A 24,382-nucleotide genomic window follows, 5' to 3' on the forward strand; every position below is an offset into this window, starting at 1 on the left:
CAAGCTGCGGATGCTGGCACCCTCTCATCTGTTCTCTTCTGGGGGTGAAGGGAGAGCTCGATAGAGCATGTTGAGCCATGAGATACAGTGTCACCCAAGCTGCGGATGCTGGCACCCTCTCATCTGTTCTCTTCGGGGGGTGAAGGGAGAGCTCGATAGAGCATGTTGAGCAATGAGATACCGTGTCACCCAAGCTGCGGATGCTGGCACCCTCTCATCTGTTCTCTTCTGGGGGTGAAGGGAGAGCTCGATAGAGCATGTTGAGCCATGAGATACAGTGTCACCCAAGCTGCGGATGCTGGCACCCTCTCATCTGTTCTCTTCTGGGGGTGAAGGGAGAGCTCGATAGAGCATGTTGAGCCATGAGATACAGTGGCACCCAGGCTGCGGATGCTGGCACCCTCATGTGCTCTCTTCTGGGGGTGAAGGGAGAGCTCGATAGAGCATGTTGAGCCATGAGATACAGTGTCACCCAAGCTGCGGATGCTGGCACCCTCTCATCTGTTCTCTTCTGGGGGTGAAGGGAGAGCTCGATAGAGCATGTTGAGCAATGAGATACCGTGTCACCCAAGCTGCGGATGCTGGCACCCTCTCATCTGTTCTCTTCTGGGGGTGAAGGGAGAGCTCGATAGAGCATGTTGAGCCATGAGATACAGTGTCACCCAAGCTGCGGATGCTGGCACCCTCTCATCTGTTCTCTTCGGGGGGTGAAGGGAGAGCTCGATAGAGCATGTTGAGCAATGAGATACCGTGTCACCCAAGCTGCGGATGCTGGCACCCTCTCATCTGTTCTCTTCTGGGGGTGAAGGGAGAGCTCGATAGAGCATGTTGAGCCATGAGATACAGTGTCACCCAAGCTGCGGATGCTGGCACCCTCTCATCTGTTCTCTTCTGGGGGTGAAGGGAGAGCTCGATAGAGCATGTTGAGCCATGAGATACAGTGGCACCCAGGCTGCGGATGCTGGCACCCTCATGTGCTCTCTTCTGGGGGTGAAGGGAGAGCTCGATAGAGCATGTTGAGCCATGAGATACAGTGTCACCCAAGCTGCGGATGCTGGCACCCTCTCATCTGTTCTCTTCTGGGGGTGAAGGGAGAGCTCGATAGATCATGTTGAGCCATGAGATACAGTGGCACCCAGGCTGCGGATGCTGGCACCCTCTCTCATCTGTTCTCTTCTGGGGTGAAGGGAGAGCTCGATAGGGCATGTTGAGCCATGAGATACAATGGCACCCAAGCTGCGGATGCTGGCACCCTCTCTGATCTGTTCTCTTCGGGGGGTGAAGGGAGAGCTCGATGGGGAAATGCTAAGCCATGAGATACAGTGGCGCCCAAGCTGCGGATGCTGGCACCCTCTCATCTGTTCTCTTCTGGGGGTGAAGGGAGAGCTCGATAGAGCATGTTGAGCCATGAGATATAGTGGCACCCAGGCTGCGGATGCTGGCACCCTCTCTCATCTGTTCTCTTCTGGGGTGAAGGGAGAGCTCGATAGAGCATGTTGAGCCATGAGATACAGTGTCACCCAAGCTGCGGATGCTGGCACCCTCTCATCTGTTCTCTTCGGGGGGTGAAGGGAGAGCTCGATAGAGCATGTTGAGCAATGAGATACCGTGTCACCCAAGCTGCGGATGCTGGCACCCTCTCATCTGTTCTCTTCTGGGGGTGAAGGGAGAGCTCGATAGAGCATGTTGAGCCATGAGATACAGTGTCACCCAAGCTGCGGATGCTGGCACCCTCTCATCTGTTCTCTTCTGGGGGTGAAGGGAGAGCTCGATAGAGCATGTTGAGCCATGAGATACAGTGGCACCCAGGCTGCGGATGCTGGCACCCTCATGTGCTCTCTTCTGGGGGTGAAGGGAGAGCTCGATAGAGCATGTTGAGCCATGAGATACAGTGTCACCCAAGCTGCGGATGCTGGCACCCTCTCATCTGTTCTCTTCTGGGGGTGAAGGGAGAGCTCGATAGATCATGTTGAGCCATGAGATACAGTGGCACCCAGGCTGCGGATGCTGGCACCCTCTCTCATCTGTTCTCTTCTGGGGTGAAGGGAGAGCTCGATAGGGCATGTTGAGCCATGAGATACAATGGCACCCAAGCTGCGGATGCTGGCACCCTCTCTGATCTGTTCTCTTCGGGGGGTGAAGGGAGAGCTCGATGGGGAAATGCTAAGCCATGAGATACAGTGGCGCCCAAGCTGCGGATGCTGGCACCCTCTCATCTGTTCTCTTCTGGGGGTGAAGGGAGAGCTCGATAGAGCATGTTGAGCCATGAGATATAGTGGCACCCAGGCTGCGGATGCTGGCACCCTCTCTCATCTGTTCTCTTCTGGGGTGAAGGGAGAGCTCGATAGGGCATGTTGAGCCATGAGATACAGTGGCACCCAAGCTGCGGATGCTGGCACCCTCTCTGATCTGTTCTCTTCTGGGGGTGAAGGGAGAGCTCGATGGGGAAATGCTAAGCCATGAGATACAGTGGTGCCCAAGCTGCGGATGCTGGCACCCTCTCTCATGTGTTCTCTTCTGGGGTGAAGGGAGAGCTCGATAGGGCATGTTGAGCCATGAGATACAGTGGCACCCAGGCTGCGGATGCTGGCCCCCTCTCTCATCTGTTCTCTTCTGGGGGTGAAGGGAGAGCTCGATAGAGCATGTTGAGCCATGAGATACAGTGGCGCCCAGGCTGCAGATGCTTGCACCCTCTCATCTGTTTTCTTCTGGGGGTGAAGGGAGAGCTCGATGGGGAAATGCTAAGCCATGAGATACAGTGGCACCCAGGCTGCGGATGCTGGCACCCTCTTTCATGTGTTCTCTTCTGGGGTAAAGGGAGAGCTCGATAGGGCATGTTGAGCCATGAGATACAGTGTCATCCAAGCTGCGGATGCTTGCACCCTCTCATCTGTTCTCTTCTGGGGTGAAGGGAGAGCTCCATAGAGCATGTTGAGCCATGAGATACAGTGTCACCCAGGCTGCGGATGCTGGCACCCTCTCATCTGTTCTCTTCTGGGGGTGAAGGCAGAGCTCGATGGGGAAATGCTAAGCCATGAGATACAGTGGCGGCCAAGCTGCGGATGCAGGCACCCTCTCTCATGTGTTCTCTTCTGGGGTGAAGGGAGAGCTCGATAGAGCATGTTGAGCCATGAGATACAGTGGCACCCAGGCTGCGGATGCTGGCACCCTCTCTCATCTGTTCTATTCTGGGGTGAAGGGAGAGCTCGATAGAGCATGTTGAGCCATGAGATACAGTGGCACCCAGGCTGTGGATGCTGGCACCCTCTCATCTGTTTTCTTCTGGGGGTGAAGGGAGAGCTCGATAGGGCATGTTGAGCCATGAGATACTGTGTCACCCAAGCTGCGGATGCTGGCACCCTCTCATCTGTTCTCTTCTGGGGGTGAAGGGAGAGCGCGATAGAGCATGTTGAGCCATGAGATACAGTGGCACCCAGGCTGCGGATGCTGGCAACCTCATGTGCTCTCTTCTGGGGGTGAAGGGAGAGCTCGATAGAGCATGTTGAGCCATGAGATACAGTGTCACCCAAGCTGCGGATGCTGGCACCCTCTCATCTGTTCTCTTCTCGGGGTGAAGGGAGAGCTCGATAGAGCATGTTGAGCCATGAGATACAGTGGCACCCAGGCTGCGGATGCTGGCACCCTCTCTCATCTGTTATCTTCTGGGGTGAAGGGAGAGCTCGATAGGGCATGTTGAGCCATGAGATACAGTGGCACCCAAGCTGCGGATGCTGGCACCCTCTCTCATCTGTTCACTTCTGGGTGTGAAGGGAGAGCTTGATGGGGAAATGCTAAGCCATGAGATACAGTGGCGCCCAAGCTGTCGATGCTGGCACCCTCTCTCATCTGTTCTCTTCTGGGGTGAAGGGAGAGCTCAATAGGGCATGTTGAGCCATGAGATACAGTGGCACCCAAGCTGCGGATGCTGGCACCCTCTCTCATGTGTTCTCTTCTGGGGTGAAGGGAGAGCTCGATAGGGCATGTTGAGCCATGAGATACAGTGGCACCCAAGCTGCGGATGCTTGCACCCTCTCATCTGTTCTCTTCTGGGGGTGAAGGGAGAGCTCGATAGAGCATGTTGAGCCATGAGATACAGTGGCACCCAGGCTGCGGATGCTGGCACCCTCTCTCATCTGATCTCTTCCGGGGGTGTGAAGGGAGAGCTCGATAGAGCATGTTGAGCCATGATATACAGTGGTGCCCAGGCTGCGGATGCTTGCACCCTCTCATCTGTTCTCTTCTGGGGGTGAAGGGAGAGCTCTATGGGGAAATGCTAAACCATGAGATACAGTGGCACCCAGGCTGCGGATGCTGGCACCCTCTCTCATGTGTTCTCTTCTGGGGTGAAGGGAGAGCTCGATAGGGCATGTTGAGCCATGAGATACAGTGTCACCCAAGCTGCGGATGCTTGCACCCTCTCATCTGTTCTCTTCTGGGGTGAAGGGAGAGCTCGATAGAGCATGTTGAGCTATGAGATACAGTGGCGCCCAGGCTGCGGATGCTTGCACCCTCTCATCTGTTCTCTTCTGGGGGTGAAGGGAGAGCTCGATGGGGAAATGCTAAGCCATGAGATACAGTGGCGCCCAAGCTGCGGATGCTGGCACCCTCTCTCATGTGTTCTCTTATGGGGTGAAGGGAGAGCACGACAGAGCATGTTGAGCCATGAGATACAGTGGCGCCCAAGCTGCGGATGCTGGCACCCTCTCTCAAGTGTTCTCTTCTGGGGTGAAGGGAGAGCACGACAGAGCATGTTGAGCCATGAGATACTACAGTGGCGCCCAAGCTGCGAATGCTTGGACCCTCTCTCATCTGTTCTCTTACGAGGGCTGAAGGGTTCCGGAGACTGAGCGTTTGGGGAGTTGTTGCTCGAGCAATGCTCCTAATAGGGCTGCATCTTTCACTTAATTTGCTAAAACGTGACAGGCATCAAAGTAGGAGAGCATGTTTATCCGTCAAATAAATGTGGAAATTCACAATTTTACGACTCCATTTATTCTTAAAAAGGAAAATGAATAAGGATAAATACCAAAATATAAAGATGGTTGAATACAGATGGAAATGTTAAAGAACAAAATACCATAGAACCGGGAGCCCTACTCTTAGTTAACACTAGAATGCAGAGTCGAGAGAAGAGCAGCAGGAGGAGGAAACACAAAGTCTGGGGGAAGAGAACACGAAGGAAAAGAAGGAATATCAGAAGGAAGGGTGAGGAGAAGGAAGTTTGAATGAATGCGTAGTTGAATGAATGAGTGTATGGATGAATGAGTGGATGAAAGGATGAGTGAATAATAGGTGGATGAACAAGGGAAAGGATTGCATGGTAAAGGGATGGATAAATAGGTGGATGGACAGGTGAAAGGATGACAACGTAAAGGGTTGGACGGACCAGTGAATGAAAAGCTCAGTGAATGGATGGCATAGTGGATGGCTGCTGGCTGGATAGCAGGATGAATGGTAGAGTGCATGGATGGCTAGATGCAGAGTGGATAGATGGATGGCAGTGTGAATGGATAGATGGAAAAGTGGATGGATGGATGGATGGCAGAGTGGATGGATGGATGGATGAGTTGATGAATGGATGGCATACTGGATGAATGAAGGATGGATGAATGGATGATGGATGGATGGATGGATGAATAAGAGTTGAATTGATGGAGGGCAGAGTGGATGAATGAGTGGATGACAAAGTGGATGATTAGATGGACGACAGAGGGAGTGAAATGATGGATGAATGGGAGAGTGGATAGATGGCAGAATGGACGGATGGCAGAGTGGATGAAGGGATGGCAGAATTGACGGATAGATGGATGAATAGCGGTGGATGGATGAATGCAAGAGATAAGGACGCTGTTCTATGGGGGTTGGGCTCACTTGCTTCACGTGCTTGGTGGAATCAGTACTTTAGTTCAAAGTGGGAGTTAGTTTAATTTTCTTGCTTCTCTCTTGGTTGTAGCCACAGAGGGCGAGTTCAGGGACGGGTTTAGTGCTGGTGTCACCCGCTGCGACAATCTTTTTTAGCACCCCTTCACTCATGAGCTCCTCCGCATAATCCCTCACTACCACCCGGCAAAAGGGCCCCTCTTCTCTCCACAGACCCTCTCTCGTGTACATTTCATTTGTTTTAAAGCGCTGGTAAAGGCTGGCTTTACCAATCCTCTCAGCTATCCACATAAAATACAGATCTGTTCTTTGCAGCGGGCATATTAACCCTGTGCCTTATTTATGGCGAGTCAAAACTGCCACTAGACAAACTTGGATCTCTCTCTTAATCACAAAAGTTACCTTGACATTTTTATTGCTGCCTGAAATCTGGGCACACTCTGCATCAGCTGCCTTTAAATCTTAAGTTATTCCTAAACACAGCGCCCCCATCTGAGGTCAGTGCCCCCATCTGAGGTCAGTGCCCCCATCTGAAGTCAGTGCCCCCATCTGAGGTCAGTGCCCCCATCTGAAGTCAGTGCCCCCATCTGAGGTCAGTGCCCCCATCTGAGGTCAGTGCCGCCATCTGAAGTCAGTGCCCCCATCTGAGATCAGCGCCCCCATCTGAGGTCAGTGCCCCCTTCCAAGTCAGCGACCAGTGCGGCCGCACCTGTTTCACTGCCCTAAAGCCGGCCCTGGATGAGTTACCAAGGCCTCAAATACCACCAGAGCAACACGCCCCCTGCCTGTCCAGATGGGACACGTTTCAACCACTCTGCATCACCTGTGCCTGTGGGCCCCTCGCACCACAACGTTCTGCGTGCAACACTTCTTTTCCATCAATAGTTCTTTTTGTATTTGTCACACCGAGTGGGACGGGTATGTTCAGACGTGAGTCCCGTGCTCTCCATGCCACTGGAATCAAGCTATCCTGGCTGAAGAGGGGTGAAAGCGCGAAACCGGTCCTAGGATGCTTGTTTCCAGTCCAGGGAGGACCTGGCTGGCAGTTCGGGCTGGACTGTTCCCATTGGGTATAGGGTCAAGACTGATTTGCATATGGCTGGGTCCAAGCTGGAATGGCATGGTGAGCAAAAAAACGATGGATTTAGGCCCAGATCTCTGTACTGGGGTGAATGTATGACATTGTTCTGCATTCTGTCCATCAATAGTTCTTTTTGCATTTGTCACCCCAAGTGGGACGGGTATGCTCAGACGTGAGTCCCGTGCTCTCCATGCCACTGGAATCAAGCTATCCTGGCTGAAGAGGGGTGAATCCCCGAAACTGGTCCTAGGATGCTTGTTTCCAGTCCAGGGAGGACGTGGCTTGGCAGTTCGGGCTGGACTGTTCCCATGAGGCACAGGGTCAAGACTGATTTGTATATGGCTGGGTTCAAACTGGAACGGCATGGTGAGCAAAAAAACGATGGATTTAGGCCCAGATCTCTGTACGGGGGTGAATGTATGACAATGTTCTGCATTCTGTCCATCAATAGTTCTTTCTGCACTTCTTGTGTGAAACATTTGAGGCAATAAATATGCTTTTTAGTACACTGTGAAGCAGTGTCTTCCAGCATAGAAGGAAGTTTATAAAAAGGAGAAACCTCTAAATAAAATGGAAGAGATAACACAATGAGGCCTGTGTTCACTTTCAGGTGCGGGGTATGACGACGAGAGCAGCCAATCAGAGAAGGACGATGATGCCGTGGCTCCTGGTGACACCCACACCTATGTCTGGGAAATTCCGGAGAACTACGGGCCCCTGGAGGCGGACTCGGCCTGCCTCACCTACAGCTACTTTTCACACACCGACCCCAGCCGAGACTTCAATGCGGGCCTGATTGGGGCGCTGCTGGTCTGCAAGCCAGGTAGGCCCCGGGGAGAAGGGGGCTTTAATGCTTGCGCCTTGATTCTTTCTATATGAGACAAAGAAGCCGGTAAGTGCGTGTGTGCTCCACAGAGAGCACAACATTATATCACATCACGCCATGCCACAGCACAAGCCACACCACACCATGACAAGCTGCATCACATCATACTACACCGCATCACAACATGCCACATCATACATCATCACACCATGCCACAGTACATCAGGCCACGCCACACTGCATACTACACCAATGCATGCCACTCCATATCTCCCATATTTATACTTGACAAGGGGAAACCCGTGAGGTAGGAAGGACCTAGGGTACTTACTAATTTGAAAAACAGTCGGTCCTTCAAAAGCAATTCAACATAGGAGAAATATAGACCAGAATCGGCTCTATATAATTATGCAATGCCCAGCCGGACATTGAAGTTTAATGATAAAAAAAAACGGATAATATAGACATACGTGTGAATATCGAGTGGGACACAGTCCTGCGTCCTTCAACACTTAACACAATTACATACAGTGACACATAAGAGACATTTATCAGGCTGAAGAGAGAAGCTTATTGCCGATAGGAAATACAAGGGCAAGCTTTCAAGACGGTAAAATTACATGCACAATTTTTAACATATGTGTTTAACATGCATGTTTGTACATAGGGTCGACGACGTTTCGATCTATTTACGCAATACATAGATCATCATCAGGACTGGTAATTAACAAGCCTGAGAGTACAATTCCACTTGTTCGTGACGGCGTGCAGAAGAAAAGGGTGAACGGAGCTGCAAGGATAATTGGCTTCCGTGTGGGGCGGGTTGGAAATCCAAGATACGCCAGAGATCCAGTGTACTGCACGATCGCAGGATCTCTGGCGTATCTTGGATTTCCAACCCGCCCCACACGGAAGCCAATTATCCTTGCAGCTCCGTTCACCCTTTTCTTCTGCACGCCGTCACGAACAAGTGGAATTGTACTCTCAGGCTTGTTAATTACCAGTCCTGATGATGATCTATGTATTGCGTAAATAGATCGAAACGTCGTCGACCCTATGTACAAACATGCATGTTAAACACATATGTTAAAAATTGTGCATGTAATTGTACCGTCTTGAAAGCTTGCCCTTGTATTTCCTATCGGCAATAAGCTTCTCTCTTCAGCCTGATAAATGTCTCTTATGTGTCACTGTATGTAATTGTGTTAAGTGTTGAAGGACGCAGGACTGTGTCCCACTCGATATTCACACGTATGTCTATATTATCCGTTTTTTTTTATCATTAAACTTCAATGTCCGGCTGGGCATTGCATAATTCTATAGAGCCGATTCTGGTCTATATTTCTCCTATGTTGAATTGCTTTTGAAGGACCGACTGTTTTTCAAATTACTCCATATCTCCCTGCATCCCACTGAAATCTAAAGGTTTAGATTTGGTGCCAGACCTAAAATAGGAGCCGCCACCATTGGCAGCCGGGCTACTTGACCCTGGATCCAGATTTGGAACGTAGCCCTGTTGGACAGGAAGGTTTCCTGCGTAGTAAACTGCCCTGCAGCCCTGCCCCGAGTAACCCGACTGCTGTGTGTATGGTGAGTGTGTGTTGTGTGTATGGTGAGTGTGTGCTGTGTGTATGATGAGTGTGTGTTGTGTGTATGGTGAGTGTGTGTTGTGTGTATGATGAGTGTGTGTTGTGTGTATGGTGAACACATGCCTGCTGTGTACAGTTCCACTTACATGTCATGCCCAGACCCTGTCCTGGCATCGATATGTGTGAGGTGAGTGCATGTTGTGTGTATGGTTTGTGTGTGTTGTGTGTATGGTGAGTGTGTGTTGTGTGTATGGTGAGTGCATGCTGTGTGTATGGTGATTGTGTGTTGTGTGTATGGTGAGTGTGTGCTGTGTGTATGGTGAGTGCGTGCTGTGTGTATGGTGAGTATGTGCTGTGTGTATGGTGAGTGCGTGCTGTGTGTATGGTGAGTGTGTGTTGTGTGTATGGTGAGTGTGTGTTGTGTGTATGGTGAGTGTGTGCTGTATGTATGGTGAGTGTGTGCTGTGTGTATGGTGAGTGTGTGCCGTCTGTATGGTGAGTGCGTGCTGTGTGTATGGTGAGTGTGTGTTGTGTGTATGATGAGTGTGTGCTGTGTGTATGATGAGTGTGTGCTGTGTGCATGGTGAACACATGCCTGCTGTGCACGGTTCCACTTACATGTCATGCCCAGACCCTGTCCTTGCATCCATGTGTGTGTGATGAGTGCATGTTTTGTGTATGGTTTATGTGTTGTGTGTATGGTGAGTGTGTGTTGTGTGTATGGTGAGTGTGTGCTGTGTGTATGATGAGTGTGTGCTGTGTGTATGATGAGTGTCTGTTGTGTGTACAGTGAACACTTGCCTGCTGTGTACAGTTCCACTTACATGTCATGCCCAGACCCTGTCCTTGCATCCATGTGTGTGTGATGAGTGCATGTTTTGTGTATGGTTTATGTGTGTTGTGTGTATGGTGAGTGTGTGCTGTGTGTATGGTGAGTGTGTGCTGTGTGTATGATGAGTGTGTGCTGTGTGTATGATGAGTGTCTGTTGTGTGTACAGTGAACACATGCCTGTTGTGTACAGTTCCACTTACATGTCATGCCCACACCCTGTCCTTGCATCCATGTGTGTGTGATGAGTGCATGTTTTGTGTATGGTTTATGTGTGTTGTGTGTATGGTGAGTGTGTGTTGTGTGTATGGTGAGTGTGTGCTGTGTCTATGATAAGTGTGTGCTGTGTGTATGATGAGTGTCTGTTGTGTGTACAGTGAACACATGCCTGCTGTGTACAGTTCCACTTACATGTCATGTCCAGACCCTGTCTCTTGGCATCCACGTGTGTGTGGTGAGTGCATGTTGTGTGTGTGATGATTGCGTGTTCTGTGTATGGTGAGTGTGTGTTGTGTGTATGGTGAGTGTGTGCTGTGTTTATGATGAGTATGTCTTGTGTGTATGGTGAACACATGCCTGCTGTGTACAGTTCCACTTACATGTCATGCCCAGACCCTCTCCTGGCATCCATGTGTGTCTGGTGAATGCATGTATATGTATGGTTTGTGTGTAATGTGTGTAAGGTGGGTGTGTGTTCTGTGTACGGTGAGTGTGGGGCGTGTGTATGATGAGTGGTTGATTTGTGTATGGTGAACACATGCCTGCTGTGTACAGTTCCACTTACATGTCATGCCCAGACCCTGTCCTGGCATCCATGTGTGTGTGATGAGTGTGTGTTGGGTGTATGGTGAGTGTGTGTTGTGTGTATGGTGAGTGTGTGCTGTGTGTATGATGAGTGTGTGTTGTGTGCATGGTGAACACATGCATACTGTGTACAGTTCCACTTAAATGTCATGGCCAGACCCTGTCCTTGCATCCATGTGTGTGTGATGAGTGCATGTTGTGTGTATGGTTTGTGTGTGTTGTGTGTATGGTGAGTGTGTGTTGGGTGTAGGGTGAGTGTGTGTTGTGTGTATGGTGAGTGTGTGCTGTGTGTATGATGAGTGTGTGTTGTGTGCATGGTGAACACATGCATACTGTGTACAGTTCCACTTACATGTCATGGCCAGCCCCTGTCCTTGCATCCATGTGTGTGTGATGAGTGCATGGTGTGTGAATGGTTTGTGTGTGTTGTGTGTATGGTGAGTGTGTGCTGTGTGTATGGTGAGTGTGTGTTGTGTGTATGGTGAGTGTGTGCTGTGTGTATGATGAGTGTGTGATGTGTGTATGGTGAGTGTGTGTTGTGTGTATGGTGAGTGTGTGCTGTGTGTATGATGAGTGTGTGTTGTGTGTATGGTGAGTGTGTGCTGTGTGTGTGGTGAGTGTGTGCTGTGTGTATGATGAGTGTGTGTTGTGTGTATGGTGAACACATGCCTTCTGTGTACAGTTCCACTTACATGTCATGCCCAGACCCTCTCCTGGCATCCATGTGTGTCTGGTGAATGCATGTATATGTTTGGTTTGTGTGTAATGTTTGTATGGTGGGTGTGTGTTCTGTGTATGGTGAGTGTGTGGCGTGTGTATGATGAGTGGTTGATGTGTATGGTGAACACATCCCTGCTGTGTACAGTTCCACTTACATGTCATGCCCAGACCCTGTCCTGGCATCCATGTGTGTGTGATGAGTGCGTGTTGGGTGTATGGTGAGTGTGTGTTGTGTGTATGGTGAGTGTGTGCTGTGTGTATGATGAGTGTGTGTTGTGTGCATGGTGAACACATGCATACTGTGTACAGTTCCACTTACATGTCATGGCCAGCCCCTGTCCTTGCATCCATGTGTGTGTGATGAGTGCATGTTGTGTGAATGGTTTGTGTGTGTTGTGTGTATGGTGAGTGCGTGCTGTGTGTATGGTGAGTGTGTGTTGTGTGTATGGTGAGTGTGTGCTGTGTGTATGATGAGTGTGTGCTGTGTGTATGGTGAGTGTGTGTTGTGTGTATGGTGAGTGCGTGCTGTGTGTATGGTGAGTGTGTGTTGTGTGTATGGTGAGTGTGTGCTGTGTGTATGGTGAGTGTGTGCTGTGTGTATGATGAGTGTGTGTTGTGTGTATGGTGAACACATGCCTTCTGTGTACAGTTCCACTTACATGTCATGCCCAGACCCTCTCCTGGCATCCATGTGTGTCTGGTGAATGCATGTATATGTATGGTTTGTGTGTAATGTGTGTATGGTGGGTGTGTGTTCTGTGTATGGTGAGTGTGTGGCGTGTGTATGATGAGTAGTTGATGTGTATGGTGAACACATGCCTGCTGTGTACAGTTCCCCTTACATGTCGTGCCCAGACCCTGTCCTTGCATCCATGTGTGTGTGATGAGTGCATGTTTTGTGTATGGTTTATGTGTGTTGTGTGTATGGTGAGTGTGTGTTGTGTGTATGGTGAGTGTGTGCTGTGTGTATGATGAGTGTGTGCTGAGTGTATGATGAGTGTCTGTTGTGTGTACAGTAAACACATGCCTGCTGTGTATAGTTCCACTTACATGTCATGTCCAGACCCTGTCTCTTGGCATCCACGTGTGTGTGGTGAGTGCATGTTTTGTGTGTGATGAGTGCGTGTTCTGTGTATGGTGAGTGTGTGTTGTGTGTAGGGTGAGTGTATGCTGTGTGTATGATGAGTATGCGGTGTGTGCATGGTGAACACATGCCTGCTGAGTACAGTTCCACTTACATGTCATGCCCAGACCCTGTCCTGGCATCCTTGTGTGTGTGGTCAGTGCATGTTGTGTGTATAGTTTGTGTGTGTTTTGTGTATGGTGAGTGCATGCTGTGTGTATGGTGAGTGTGTGTTGTGTGTATGGTGAGTGTGTGCTGTGTGTATGATGAGTATGTCTTGTGTGTATGGTGAACAAATGCCTGCTGTGTACAGTTCCACTTACATGTCATGCCCAGACCCTCTCCTGGCATCCATGTGTGTCTGGTGAATGCATGTATATGTATGGTTTGTGTGTAATGTGTGTATGGTGGGTGTGTGTTCTGTGTATGGTGAATGTGGGGCTTGTGTATGATGAGTGGTTGATTTGTGTAAGGTGAACACATGCCTGCTGTGTACAGTTCCACTTACATGTCATGCCCAGACCCTGTCCTGGCATCGATATGTGTGAGGTGAGTGTGTGTTGTGTGTATGGTGAGTGCGTTTTGTGTGTATGGTGAGTGTGTGCAGCGTGTATGGTGAATGCGTGTTGTGTGTATGGTGAGTGTGCGCTGTGTGTATGTTGAGAGCATGTTGTGTGTATGGTGAGTGTGTGTTGTGTGTATAGTGAATGGTAGCTGGACTCCACACTGTTGGTGAGTGTGTAAATGCTGAAGCCAGTAGTATTGCCCTTGGTTTTGACATGACACAAGATGGAAGGTCTGGCAGGCACTGGGATTGTGTTGCCTGCATTCCTGAGCTGGAGAGTGAAGCCCTAGACACGGAAGTCTGTAGGAGGGCAGACACGGCTGCCTTTAGAAACTCCCAGGTGACCTTTTGAGCAGGGATTGCTGGTTAGTCCTTCACGGTCACTGCGTTTGGATGATGGTAGGGTTGGGTTGGCATCAGCAGATTCAATTGTTAGAGGGAGGGGACCCGAATCCTTTGTCATCCCCTTAAGGGGCCCATCCAGGAAGGTGGATGACAGCCACGTGCAGAGCTCCCTCTTATTGTGCTGATGTTATGGGCACTGCTACTTGGAGTACGCTTCACCACTACCTGCTATGAACATGAAAGAGCAAAGACTTCTAGGTGCCGTGCGTGCGGGGGCTGACTGTTTCCGGACGCCATGGGGGGCCTCCAGTCAGCTCTGTATGAACATATGCATGTATCCAGTCATGCATTCATCCATGGACATACAAGTGTACAGGCTTCTAGGTGCTGTGTGTGTGGGGGCTGACTGAGGATGTCTCGGGGTGCCTTAGCTCGGTATGAACGTATCCGTTCATCCAGTCATGCATTCATCCTTGGACATACAAGTGTAAAAGTTTCGTTGTGCAGGGTGCATGGGAGCAGTCTGTATCTGCACCACTGGGTGGCTTTTCCCAGCTCGGTGTAAACATCTACACCTATTACTTTTATCCAACCATTCATCTTTTTCCACCTTGTCTCTCCCCCAGGAACTCTGACTGCTGAGCAGACCCAGGCTAGCGTGCAGGAGCTGCTACTTCTCGTCTCGGTCTTCGATGAAGGTGAGCACTGTTCATCTTGTCTCCTTCAAAAACACGAGTTTAATAAGAACGATATAATAAAATAATGGACCGGATTCACAATGGTTAATTTGCACATGTAGATTTACTCATCGGTAAATCTACTCCTGCGTCTACGACTAAATCTAGTCACTTTTTTGCTATTCTCTATCACAAGTGTACATGTACAGCTTCTTTTAGACATAGATGTCTACACCCCCTCACGTCAGGAGGTGGAGCCTCCCACAATAGGAACTAGGAGTGTAAAATGACTGCTAGTATCTTTTCACGCATAGGCAGAGAGTGCCACCACCAAGGCACAGATCTTCCTACGGGAAAGTATAGGGAAAAGTGTATTACTCCTTAAAAAAACTAAATTAAAATATTTTAATGTATGATGTAAATTCATTTTAAACATTCATTATTAACCTAAAACTATTAAAATAAAATGTTACTGCTCATTAACTCATCAAATTAAATGTATATCAGAGAATTAATTTCTAATATATTATTTTAGTTTATATATCATTTTTTTAAACAATGATTTAAAAAAAAATCACAGTTACTTATATTTTTATATAGTGGGCATTACAATTTTTTAAAATAATAATTAATTATTCAATAAAGGGAAATGTATAATTTCACATTATAAAGTAATAAAATCTTTCTTTAATAATTGTGTGCATCTATCAGAATCTTTCACCATCGCATTTCTCAATCCCTCGCTGCCTCTAGCAATGGCTGAACATAGCCAGGATGGGAGGGCCTAAAAATAGAAACGCACACCTTTTCATCACTACACCAGCAGCAAATCACCACGTTCACTTGCTTCCCTGCAACGCCAACGTGTTTAGTCAAAGTCGACTTTCAAGGACCGACACGTTTCAGCACTCAGCCTTTCTTATGGGTGAGTGGCCTTACCTCGGTGAAACATGCAAAGAGTACACCTTTTCAGCATAACATAGACAAAGGGCAAACAATACAGTGCAGTATGACATTTTTCTCAGGAACATCTTAGAGTGGGTATATAGTTTGCCAATCTTAATAAATCAGAAAACTATACAAATGCAGTCGCTTTGTATTTTTAAAATGAAAGTCGAGCACGTATGCGTCATTAATGAAGTATTCCATCCTGTGTTGGTGGACACTGTAAATAAACAATTCACAGCAGCTCTCACTATATAGATTTCGCCACCCTGTTTGTCCTTAAAGCGTAGGACCACGTACAACAATGCGCAATGTTCATGGATTGACAAGCTGGATTCCCTATTGCGAATAATATATCCCTAGTTGGGGAACTACTTCTCCCATCGCATTGTAACGCAGGCACATTATTGAAAATGTAAATTAATTCTCAGCATCATCCACATCTTTATTTCGGCTCGGTGGCCATAAAAGAACATGTTAAACACATTACACAAAAGCAATGAAATCACCAGTTAATATACAAATTCAATATGGTACATCTCATAAGTTTGGAGAATAAAATACAGTTAAGAAGAGATTAAAATATAACAGTAGGGAAAACCCCTAGCTCATCAGATAGACAACTTCTTCCGTCTACGCCTGCACATATACATCAGCAACCTTGAGACCGTGACGTCGATACATTGTCTAGTATCGCGGCTTAGTATTCTGTACGCAATCCTATGGCAGACTGGTAACATCCACTTCTTTCGAAACCCATGGTACGTTGGACAGAAAAGTGCAACATGCTCGGCCGTTTCTACCACCCGGGACAGAAGGGGTAGAATTTCCATTCACAATTTCATGTATTTGGACTTGGCAAAAGGAGGTTCAACCTCATCCAAAAACAACTCCAAGCTTTAGTCAGTTTTAATTTCCAAAAATGAAGCAGTGAGAGAACCCGCTTAACTTACTTCTCAATACTATGCCAGGGTCTTAAAACTATGATGTCAGCCAGCCTCGAAGGGCTTCTTGATCTTATGCCCTCCTGATCAGAATAGGACCTACATAGGCGCCCGAGCAGACGAAAGCAGAACACATTGCCATGCATTTTCACATAAAGGTATTTTCTCTGTGCATGAAAAGTGTGTACTCCTGACATTCTGAATGTTTCACCCTTTGGATGTCCACTAAATCCAAACTCTGCTGTAGCACCTTTATTATTTCCCTCACACAGGAGCCTTTCTGTGTCCTAGTCAACTTGAATAAGCCAGTGATTTTATCTAACACACATAGAGTGACATTAAATGCCCCACCCAGGGCTAGTGGTGTCTGAAAAGAGGGTAGTTCCAACAGGAGCCCCTCCAGCAGGGGGAGATCGTCGTCTTCCTATGAGAGTGTCCCTGGATGTTCAATTCAAAGAAATAAAAAATTTATATCATTCTTAACAAACAAACTATGAATTTAACAAACGTGTTAGTCTTTTAAGCAAAGGATCACATATAATAATACAGATCATTCATGAGTGTGTGAGTTGGGCTCCATGTCACAAATGATTCATCCCTAGGGGGCCTTTCCCCAAAGTCAATAGTGTGAAAATCATCCTCCCTGAAGTCTGTGATTGGATGTGAGCTTGAATGTACCACCTAAAATTCAACCCTAGTGAGTAAGAAAATGAGTTAACCTGATGATGCTCATGCCACCTGCATATAGTGTATGATATTCAAATCAATTGTTCACACAACATCCACCCAGTCAGTAGGGTCCAATGGCCGTGTACTAACTAAGCCCCAAAACTAGAACATACTGACACTAGGATTGACTATCTTAAAATATTCCTCAAGATTATATAGTGTGGGGAGAACTAAATTGTCTATTGTTTCAAATCTAGTGAATAACCATATAAAATGTATACCACTTAATCATTAACTTTAGCACAAAGACATAACAGCTTAACTGATGGTGACCTGCTCTGCGATCAATATCGTGGTGATGATCACACTGGTCCACCTGTCTGAGCAGTACCATTAAAATTGGTTAAAATCTGAAGTGGTAAAGACATTCCTAACAGAAACAAAAAATCATGAGAATCATTCTTCAAAAATAGGAGGTCTTATTGGTAAAAAACAAATTTATAAAGATGCTGAGACTCATCTTACATGTTAACCTATTGTCAGCTTAAATGAACTGATAATTCCTCATCTGAGTTCAGACTTACAGGTGTGAGGATGCCAAACCTGACAATGTATTTGAATTCTAATGTACGTAGTTGCAGTGTTCTATCACCATCTCTCACATTGATATTTACTCTATCAAACACAAAGAAAAGTAATGCACCACTATTTGTATTGTGTTTCATAAAGAAATGCCTGGCCACTGGGTGTTGTTTGTCACATTTCTTGATGGCTCATAGGTTTTCCAGCACATGTTTTCTAAAAGGGTGTATCATGCTTCCAGTGTACAGTTTGTCACCAGGACGTATCAAACAATACGCACACAACTCTGCGATGCATGCCTAATTTTGATTCATAAGATATTCTTTCTCACTATCTGGAATTTCTGAACATTGTTGCTCCTCTGTTGTGCCTTGAAATGATTGCATTTGAAAAAATCCTTCCTCTTGGAAGACCCACCGTACGCTTGAGTGAGTACATGTGATCATATTTCTACTGATTAGATCCTTTGAAGATTTGTCATTCTTGAAGGTGATTCTTCGATGTCCATCAAAGTACTTGCCTAGAATATCGCCTGTGTGCAAGATATGCCAGTGTTTGTGCAGTATCTTTTCACATTGTTAGTCCTGCTACTGAATGCTGTTATGTATCTGATGTAGTGATCTGAGTCCTGTGTGTTAATTATGGCATCCTTGAGGTCTGGGGGAGATGGTCTACTGATAGCATGTACCTTATGCATAGCTGTGTTAATCACTTTGTGACCATAAACCTTGTCTAAGAATCTTTTTATAATAACCTGTTTTTCCGTATTATATGCCTCAGAGGAAATACAATTAAATTTTACCCTTTTTTTTTAAACAGATTTTATTTTTCAAATAACAAATAGGATGCAGAGCTCTGTGACCCAGAGACTTCTGCACAATAAACTCACATCATCATGACTTTGACATTTAAAGAATAATAGTCAAGGAGAAATGGAAGGAAATACAAATAAAAGAAACCAAAAAAGAGAAAAGAATAAAAAAACTAACCCCAACCACCCCCTTCCTGTCACACGTAATTCTCCCTGAAGTATCACGTCATGGGCATAGCCCCTACACCAACATGTAAAGCATACTGATACGCCAGGATTCTTGCTAGACAAGTACAGGGAATTAAACGAGGTTTGGTACACTTTCCGTGGAAATGGGCTCCAACTGCAGGCCCCGATAGTCCGCCAAACGCTTCCAAATTTTGAAATGTTTTTTCGGGCAGCCCAGTGCTTTGAAAATTGGGATCTCCAACCCCATGCAGAAATCCAGGCCAGACTTCCAGGCAGACAGGGAAGGCGCTGCAGAAGCTTTCCACAATTTTGCAATGTCTCTTTTGGCCAAGGTGAAACCCAATAACATAAGATGGCTTTTATATTTAATTTGACCCTTTTAACTCCCCATAAGGGTCGCTATTCACCATGTTCTTAGGATGGGCACTTCGAGCATTTATATTACTGTTTCCAGTGGTGTTCTTGTGGTAGAGTTTAGTTTACCATCTCTCAGCTTTCAGCAAATCATAAAATTCTAGTGTCTTCCTACTGGGTCTCGAAGTGAACTTTCAATTTAGATGATTTCTATTCAGAGTTTTTACAAATCCTTTGGCAGAGCTCTCCATTCCCCACCATAATAGAAACAGATCGTCAATATATCTACCAAAGCACTACATAGTTGTTGTATGCCCTGATAGTGCTGGCGACCTTCTCCTTTCCCAGCCCATGATCAAATTTGCCTAGCAGGGGGCAAAGCAGGTCCCCATCACGGTGCCTTGGGTCTGTCTGTAATGCTAGTCATCAAAGTGAAAAAAGATATGGGTGAGACAAAACAGAATCATATCCAAGATCATTTCTGCATGCAGTAACAATGATGTAGATCTAGCTCTCGTAAAATGTCTTCAAACATTTATACTTAATTCATGCCTGATACAGATGAACAAGCTGCATACATCCAAGGTAAAAAAAAAGTCATTTTTCCATTGGATACCATTGATATCCCTAAGGAAGTCTCTGCTATCCTGGATGATGATAGGCTGGAGACTAAAAGTCTCAGGAGATTGTTAACTTACCTAGATGTGTTTTGTAGTAGGCATCCTATCAATGAAACTGTATGTCTCCCTGGTGGATTAGTGTGATTCTTATGTTTCTTGGGGGTAAGATATAAAATGGCTGTTTTAGGGTTGTCACATCTTAAAAACTGGTACTTTTTCCACTCTATGAGACCCCGGTGACTCCATTCCTCAAGATTACCCTTATATTCTTTGTTTGCTTCACTCACTATCTTCTTATCAACTCACTCATAACTGACAATGCCCAGATTTAATTTTTGGCGACAGGGTATTCCTTGTGGGCCTGGTGGAGGACTTAACGGCCATCAGGCAGGAGGTACCCCACCTGCCAAATTTGGAACTGACCACCAATCTAGGGGTAATATAAAAAACATTGGCAGAAACCCATGTGGTTCCTGGCAATGCTTTTTTAAGTTTGACGCACAGCTTCTTCAACATGGTAGAGCCATCTGTCAAACTTTTTTGTTGTTGTAATTTTGTAAAAGAAAATCCCAAAATGGGATTTTCTCTGTGAAAATAAAAAATGCTCCCTTCCATGGTGAGGGGAGCATTGAGCAGTTTTCACTGCCCCGTTGCAGTCAGGGTTTTCCTGGCAGTGACAGGCCGTGAAAACTGACCTGTTTGTCAACTCATCTAAGTTAGGTGGACGGACATCGATGTCAGCCGCTGAAGGCTCTCAGTCCGTTGGGCCACGGGAGGGGTGTAACCATTGCCCAAACGGAGTGGTCTCCACCATGGTTGCACCAATGGTCCACCTGCTTGTAAATCTGGCGGGTGGACCATTATTTTGGTGATAAGGATACTCCGGCGCTAGGATGATGGAGTATCTTTACCACGAAAATATAATCAGACTGAATGTCATTGAGTTGTCCATAGCTTTCTTCAGGGTATTCACTTTTAGACAACACCCCTGTACTGCCACCTTTGCCAGATTGACATAGAAGTGTTTCTTGGTCATTTTGAAGATCTAAAAGCGATCCGTGTTGGTGATATGTGAAACGGTATCTTCCTTTACGGACCATGTATCAGAGTGTTTCATGTCTTTGATTATCCCCCTCTTGAAAACCTCTTTCACACTGTGGGACGCGAGAAGGAAGAAGTACAGATCTGGGATTGAATCCACTGTGGCCGCTCAATATAGAGGTATATTGACGAGGGCCGCGTTGAGTATTGGATCTGTGCAACTGTCTGATCCCACTTCTAACTCTGGAAGAGTATGCAACATGTCAATATCTATAGGTTACTAGTCTTTATTTCCTACCCTGTAATGTCAGTCTTAGGTCTAGTATGGTACCATTTTTAAAGTTTTTATTATCTCCCAAAAAAAGAAACAAGTCAATCTTGCCTTGTGTGTAGTCTATGTTCTGTGTAGGGTAAAAAAAGCCAAAAGAAAGTAGTTCAATCCCTGTGTCATTTAAAACCCGTCCTAATAAATGTACCATGTGCATTCATTCATGGTTCATTTCGCTTTTCTAATAAGTGTACCATGTTCATTCATTCAGGGTTCATTTCGCTTTTCTAATAAATGTACCATGTGCATTCATTCATCGTTCATTTCGCTTTTCTAATAAATGTACCATGTGCATTCATTCAGGGTTCATTTCTCTTTTCTAATAAATGCACCATGTGCATTCATTCATCGTTCATTTCTCTTTTCTAATAAATGCACCATGTGCATTCATTCATCGTTCATTTCGCTTTTCTAATAAATGCACCATGTGCATTCATTCATCGTTCATTTCTCTTTTCTAATAAATGCACCATGTGCATTCATTCATCGTTCATTTCGCTTTTCTAATAAATGCACCATGTGCATTCATTCATCGTTCATTTCGCTTTTCTAATAAATGTACCATGTGCATTCATTCATGCTTCATTTCGTTTGCTTGTGTCCTCTTGTTGTCATTCTGGCTGGGGTAGTTTGTTGTTTTCTTCCTACGGTTTCTACGCTGCTTTTTCCTATCTCACCTTTGCATTTGCCTCTTGAACATCCTTTTTTGAGCCTTGATTTGCTCTTCCCCTGCTCAGTAAAAGTCTGAATGTGCAGCTGCGTTGTCCTCTGAACTCTCAGCCTCATAAGCTTTATCTCCCCATCTGATCCCGCCTGCTCTCTCTGCAGATGTGGTCATGTTTTTATTAAAGGTCAAAATATCGTTTTTCTAGTTTAATTTCCTCCTCGGCCTTGTCAAGGCCGATGTGCATTTTCTTAAGGAAAGCCTAAAAGTCTTCTGGCTTCTCGGTTGTTTTGAAATCTATCCTTAGCTTCACTGTTTCTTCCAGCATGTTGTCTCTGTCTTTCCATGTGTACTTTGCTAAGATCATTAGCATCCCAACCACACAGCTACTGGAACTGCTGACCCATCCTTCTAGCAATCTGGGTAGCAGATGTCTGCACGCTGGCCCTATAAAGGGATAATCTTATTGAACAACTGTCCCTCTTCTGCAGAGGACCCGGAAGCACTTATTTTTTCAAATGCGTAAAATAAACACATTAATCTAGAATTATATTAGTGATAGTCTGTAGGCTACTTTGACAAAATGGCCTGTATTTCTCTTTGAAAAAAGCTAATGTTCATTTTAAAATGTCTCTAAATATAACTTGTGGCTAGAAAAAACATTTTTAAAGGAGTAGTTCTATGAACATGGACCAGGACAGCTAGACAGGCTTCATTCAGCATTAGATCCTGAAGACCCTTCATGAATGGTGGGTTGTCCACCCCCAGAGACTCCATCTGCTTGGCACCGTCTCCTTGCACAGTTTGCGCTCCTCCTCAGCCCGCTTCCGCAGGCAGATTGTTCCGGTGACTCCTGCTTCTCCGAGGCTTCTACCTACTCTTACTTAGACTCCACTTCCATGGATTCCCAAAGGCTTGCTCAGCATATAATGACATCTGGAGGTGTCCCACTCTGTCTCCCCAGAGGCTCTGATGTGTTTTACAAGACCAGATAGAGCTTTCAGCCTCTGAGTCTAGCAATAACTTCAGCTTTACACCTTCAACTGTGATATTTGAATAATAACTCTTTCTGAACTGCACTGGCTATTGATCTTTCTGATCCCCACATGCAGAACAAAATCATTCCAAGAGGTCCAGTAGCTTGAGAGCGATCCATTCAGAGATGGACGGCATCTTGGGCAATCCGTGGCCTAGAAAGCCAAGACGTCCCTGTCTGGCAGATCCAAAGCTTATTCTTCTGGAGCTGGGTTCACCTACTACCCCTAACCACCACCTGCTGTCTTTCTTGAGATTCATGATGGCACTACCAACCACTACAACACCATAGCATGTCTGGAATTGTAAACCCCTTTGAAAGATAGAACCACGAAGCATCTGCCCTCTGGTAACCCAAGAATCTCATTGAAGAAAAGAAAGACCTCAGATCGAGGCGATGCCCCTGGTGCCAAAATCCACAATCAATCCAGCTTAAAAGTGTACAGTTGGGCAGAAAAGTTTCCAAAAAACATAATATTGAAGCTAAACCCAGACTTATAAAATTCTAAAAAGATTCATCAAAAGATTGTAAAAAAAATGTCAAATCCAAATGTAAAATAAGCCGGGTGTCAGTTGCTGTCGGTCAGAGGATTCCACAGCCAGAGCACGCGGAGGCTCCACTGGTGGAAGCAGGAGGTTAGCCGACTCCGACTAGAGCGGGTGAGCTAGGAGTTTGTGGAACAGAGTACTCTGTCCACCAAACTCTCAAAAAGACTCTACTTTTTGAATATTCTTTTGCTTGAAGAAGGCAGCCTGGAGAGGATTACTGAATACTGAAGAGTGGGAAGATGGAGTGTCTCTTTCTGGGCACAGTGATCAGTCCGCCTGCAGAGTTTAATCATTTCTGGAGAGTGCTAGCAAAATCTACTTTACACTCAAGAAGGAGGCCAGTAGCCCAGAGGTTGAAGATTTTCTGGAATGAAAGGAAGAAAGTATGAGCTGGCAAGCCACGTTTAGTTACAGAGTTGATGAACACTCATTCTTACGTTGTGTTGAAGAAATATGTCCAGATATTGTATAGGTCTGCTGGCAGAGCGGGGGATGGGGTCGATGAGGCTGTGAAATTGAGCAGATACCTGAGATCTAGGTGAACAATATTTCTTTCTGAAGCTGGTGAGATTCAGGCTTCTTATGTCCGTGTGGCATGTTGTGAGAAGTGCCCGAGGAACAAGGGTAAACTTGTGTCATCCACTAGAAATGAAAGGCGAGTCACTAACTCCACTATAACGTCATGAGATGCAACCAATAAATCCCCCCCGGAGGGGAAGAGGTGGACATTGTGTGGCAGTGGAGAGATCTTTAGTAACTCAGAGGGGAAGTTGTTGGTTCAGAAGCAGTGTTCCACTTTGGAAAGGATTGAGTAGAACCTGGCATGGGTGTGAATGGAGGTAGGGTCACCATCATAATCCAATGCCAACAGACACCGTACGTCCAACGTCACAGATAAGGGAAGGGGGATGAACTAAGAGGTAGTGCATGGGCAGCCGTGTTATGGAGACCGGCCCAGAGGGTAACCAGACCGTTTCAGTCCCTAGGATCTGGCTGAAGACAGACCGGTGGCAGTTGAGGATATAGGATGTCGTTCGATCAATATAGCATTGATGTTGGGAGACAAGGACTTTTTCAGTCGATCGAGAAAATATCAGGGCGTCCCAGTGAGAGCTGATACATAGAAAGAAGGCACTAGTGTGGCTGGTGTTTCTAATGTGTCCAATAATAAACATGTTCATGCTTTGACATCTGCTTTCTCCTTGTGCTCTC

General features: G+C 46.4%; 1 protein-coding gene across 1 annotated transcript in view; it reads left to right on the top strand.

The window, feature by feature from the left end:
- The window catches only part of F8 (coagulation factor VIII), a 589,495-nt gene that overhangs the window by 227,656 nt on the left and 337,457 nt on the right, over positions 1–24,382 (top strand). The window contains exons 4-5 of the mRNA XM_085630970.1: positions 7,572–7,784; positions 14,389–14,497. Coding sequence (XP_085487096.1) covers positions 7,572–7,784; positions 14,389–14,497 — 322 coding nt within the window. The remainder of the gene's footprint in view (positions 1–7,571; positions 7,785–14,388; positions 14,498–24,382) is intronic.

Source organism: Triturus cristatus, chromosome 10 (genome assembly GCF_964204655.1).
Source record: "Triturus cristatus chromosome 10, aTriCri1.1, whole genome shotgun sequence".
In the NCBI taxonomy this organism is placed as follows: Eukaryota; Metazoa; Chordata; class Amphibia; order Caudata; family Salamandridae; genus Triturus; species Triturus cristatus.